Source organism: Impatiens glandulifera, chromosome 3 (genome assembly GCF_907164915.1).
Source record: "Impatiens glandulifera chromosome 3, dImpGla2.1, whole genome shotgun sequence".
NCBI classification, from domain to species: Eukaryota; Viridiplantae; Streptophyta; class Magnoliopsida; order Ericales; family Balsaminaceae; genus Impatiens; species Impatiens glandulifera.
In genome coordinates this window covers 61,049,924-61,053,458 of record NC_061864.1, presented here as the reverse complement: position 1 = coordinate 61,053,458, position 3,535 = coordinate 61,049,924, and the positions used below count along the sequence as shown (strand labels likewise).

Below are 3,535 nucleotides of genomic sequence, written 5' to 3'. Positions count from 1 at the left end.
ATGATGACGGATTTTCTTACCCATAATCTTAAATACAGATAATAATAATAATAGTCAATCTTCCATCCACCCACTTCAGATCTCTCTTCAAAATACCTTTTTTTGAAATCACCTGTCTTCTTCACCCAAAAGATACCACATGAATCCAAATCCTGCATTAATGGCGGCCAACAAGAAACCATTTCTCTAACTTAATCTTCATTTCAGCTACCCATTTATCTTTCAAATTTTGGGTTCCATCTTTCAAATTCAGATGAATTCCCTTCTTCTCTGTTCTTTCATCAACATCATCATCATCGTTCCCAAAACATGTTTATCCAGTATTAGAAAGATTGGAACGATTAATCCAGGATTCATAGCAACTCAAATGAGTTTCATAGACAACGATGGTTTATTCCTTCTATCAAACTCATCCCAATTTGCTTTCGGCTTCGTCGCAGAGAAAGACAATCCCACTTTGTTTCAACTTTCAGTTCTTCATAAGAACACAGAAACAGTAATCTGGTCTGCAAACAGAAACAGGGAATCCCTAGTTGGAAACTCCGACGAATTCACCTTTGATCTAAACGGAACCGCCCGTTTAAACAACGGGGATGGAAAAACTGTTTGGTCAACGGACGGAAAGGGAGCTGTTTCCATGGAGTTGTGGGATTCTGGAAACTTGGTTCTGCTTGGTGGTGACGTCATCAATGGCGGATCCAATGTTGTTTGGGAGAGTTTTGCATTTCCGACTGATACCCTTTTGCAGAATCAGAATTTTAGTGATGGGATCAAACTTGTAAGCAATCCGAGCTCAGGTAACTTGACTTATTATCTTCAGATTAAAGAAGGTGATATGATGTTATATGCAGGGTTTTCTACTCCTCAACCTTATTGGTCTTTGAAGAAAGATAGTAAGAAGACTATGAACAAGGCTGGGGGAGACCTAGGTTTTGCTTCAATGGATTCGAGTTCATGGAATTTCTATGATCCAAAAGGAGATTTGCTTTGGCAATATAGTGTTCTTGGTGGAGGCAATCCAAACGGGACTTGGATCGCGGTTTTAGGAAATGACGGGTCAATTTCGTTCAAGAATCTTCCGGAAACTTCCTCAAATTCGGAAGTTTCCGTCACGAGAATCCCTGGGGATTCTTGTGGCTTGCCGGAAGCGTGTGAGGCTTATCTAGTTTGTTCCGATGGGAACAAGTGTCGTTGTCCTTCGACTCTTAGTCCTTGGAGTTGTGATTTCTCGACAATTTCTTCTTGTGAGAAATCTATGGAGCTTGTGGAAGTTGGGGATGATGTAAAATATTTCGCTCTTGGATTCGTTTCGCCGGTTTCGACTACGAGTTTAGATGGTTGTAAATCTTCTTGTCTCGGAAATTGCTCGTGTGTTGCATTGTTCTTTCATAATAGCTCGGGAAATTGTTTTACGTTCGATAGTGTTGGAAGCTTTCAACAATCTAACGGTGGTGGTGGTAGTGGTGGTTTTGTTTCGTATGTTAAGGTGAAGAGTGGAGGAGAAGGAAACGGGTCGAAACATTTCCCTTACGTTGCGATTATAGTGGTTGCGTGTTTTCTTGTTGTTGTCGGGGTGGTTTTCTTGGGGTATTATCGTTTTCGAATGAAGAAAAGGAGGAAATTGGAAGAATTGTCGTCGTCTGAGGATAATTTCTTTGGGAGTATGTCGGGAATGCCAATACGTTTTAGGTATAGGGAGCTCCAAGCCGCGACCGAGAATTTCTCGGTGAAGCTCGGGCAAGGAGGGTTCGGGTCGGTTTACAAAGGAGTTCTCGATGATGGAACACGGATCGCGGTTAAGCAATTGGAAGGTGTCGGGCAAGGAAAGAAGGAGTTTCGAGCCGAAGTTAGCATCATTGGAAGCATACACCATATTCATCTAGTTAAGTTGAAAGGCTTTTGTGCGGAAGGATCTCATAGGCTTCTTGTTTACGAATTCATGTCAAATGGTTCGTTAGACAAATGGATTTTCAAGAAGAAGAAGAACGATGATTTTCTTTTGGATTGGAACACGAGGTTTAACATAGCCCTCGGAACAGCCAAAGGGCTCGCGTATCTACACGAGGATTGTGACGTGAAGATTATCCATTGCGACATCAAGCCCGAGAATGTCCTTCTAGACGACAATTACAATGCAAGGGTTTCCGATTTCGGACTAGCCAAATTGATGAACCGAGAGCAAAGCCATGTCTTCACAACTCTCCGGGGAACTAGGGGTTACCTAGCCCCGGAGTGGATAACCAACTACGCCATATCAGAGAAGAGCGACGTTTACAGTTTTGGAATGGTACTATTAGAAATAGTAGGTGGAAGGAAGAACTTCGATCCAAGCGAGACATCCGAGAAGTCGCATTTCCCATCATACGCGTTCAAGATGATGGAAGAGGGTAAAGTGAAGGACATATGGGATCAAAGGCTATTGATTAAGGAAAATGATGAGAGGATGGAAACCTTCATTCGAGTTGCCTTATGGTGCATACAAGATGACATGAACCTTAGACCATCCATGACTAAGGTAGTACAAATGTTGGAGGGCCTTTGTTTGGTTCCTATCCCGCCCGTGGCATCTCCGATTGGATCGCGCCTTTTTGCGGGCATGTTTAAGTCGACGAGTGGCGAAGGGACTTCGTCAGGGGCTTCGGTGCCATCGGATCAATACAACAGCGATGCCTATATTTCTGCGATTAGACTTTCGGGTCCACGTTAAAATGTTGTTGATGGTAGGGTTTTTAATTTAAATGTTATATCTTGTAATTTCACAATTATTTAGAATGAGTTAGTGATCATACTAGTTATAAGGGACTAAATTTGTAAGACACATTGATCATGTTTAAAATATTTCAATTCGGAGTTGAAGTTGAGGTTGAATGAGAAATAGTTAACTTATTTTAAAAATAATATCTTATTTAAATTAAAATTTTAAATTATAATAGTTTGACCTTCCACTTATAAAAGAAATTTATAGAGTAGATTTAGTCTTCAACAAATTCATTAAATGTATATATTGAAGCTCAAATGGGCAAAAGTTTTCAACACTAACAACTTTGAAGACTTTTTTCTTCTTATTAATATTTATTTATTATGTTTTAATTGTTTTGGTTTGATTAAAGTAATGTATGAATTTTTTATTTTTTTTTGATATTCAAGTTTGATTTGGGTTAAATAACTTAAATCATTCAAACATTATATCAATTCATTTTTCATTCCTTACGTCACTTAATTTAATTAATTAACTAAAATATGTCTTATATTTTAAATTATTTTACTAATACATTTTTGATGTAAATGGGCCCACGTAACATGTGATGCCCAGGAACAATTTGTTGGGTCATGGTCCAGATAAGAAGGGCTGAGGTGAGACCTAATATTAAATTATTTTTTATTTATATATTTATTTAATTTTTTAATATTGAGGTTACTATGACTCCAAAAAATTGAGACATTCTTTGAACCTAAAGGCGTTCACTTAATATTTGTTTTATATAAGAATCGAAATCTAAACATTAAAATCAATATTCATACAAGAGTTTAAGAT

At 38.3% G+C, this 3,535-nt stretch overlaps 1 protein-coding gene across 1 annotated transcript; it reads left to right on the top strand.

Annotated features, from left to right (window-relative positions):
- The first annotated feature begins 243 nt into the window (after nt 1-243).
- LOC124930769 (G-type lectin S-receptor-like serine/threonine-protein kinase SD2-5) lies at nt 244-2,866 on the top strand. Its single transcript, XM_047471122.1, has one exon. It carries the CDS (start codon nt 254-256, stop codon nt 2,705-2,707), a length of 2,454 nt encoding a protein of 817 aa, XP_047327078.1. The 5' UTR covers nt 244-253; the 3' UTR covers nt 2,708-2,866.
- The last annotated feature ends 669 nt before the right edge of the window (nt 2,867-3,535 follow it).

Coding starts and splice junctions, on each gene's coding strand:
- LOC124930769 (XM_047471122.1), top strand. CDS start 254: ATGAATTCCCTTCTTCTCTGTTCTTTCATCAACATCATCATCATCGTT.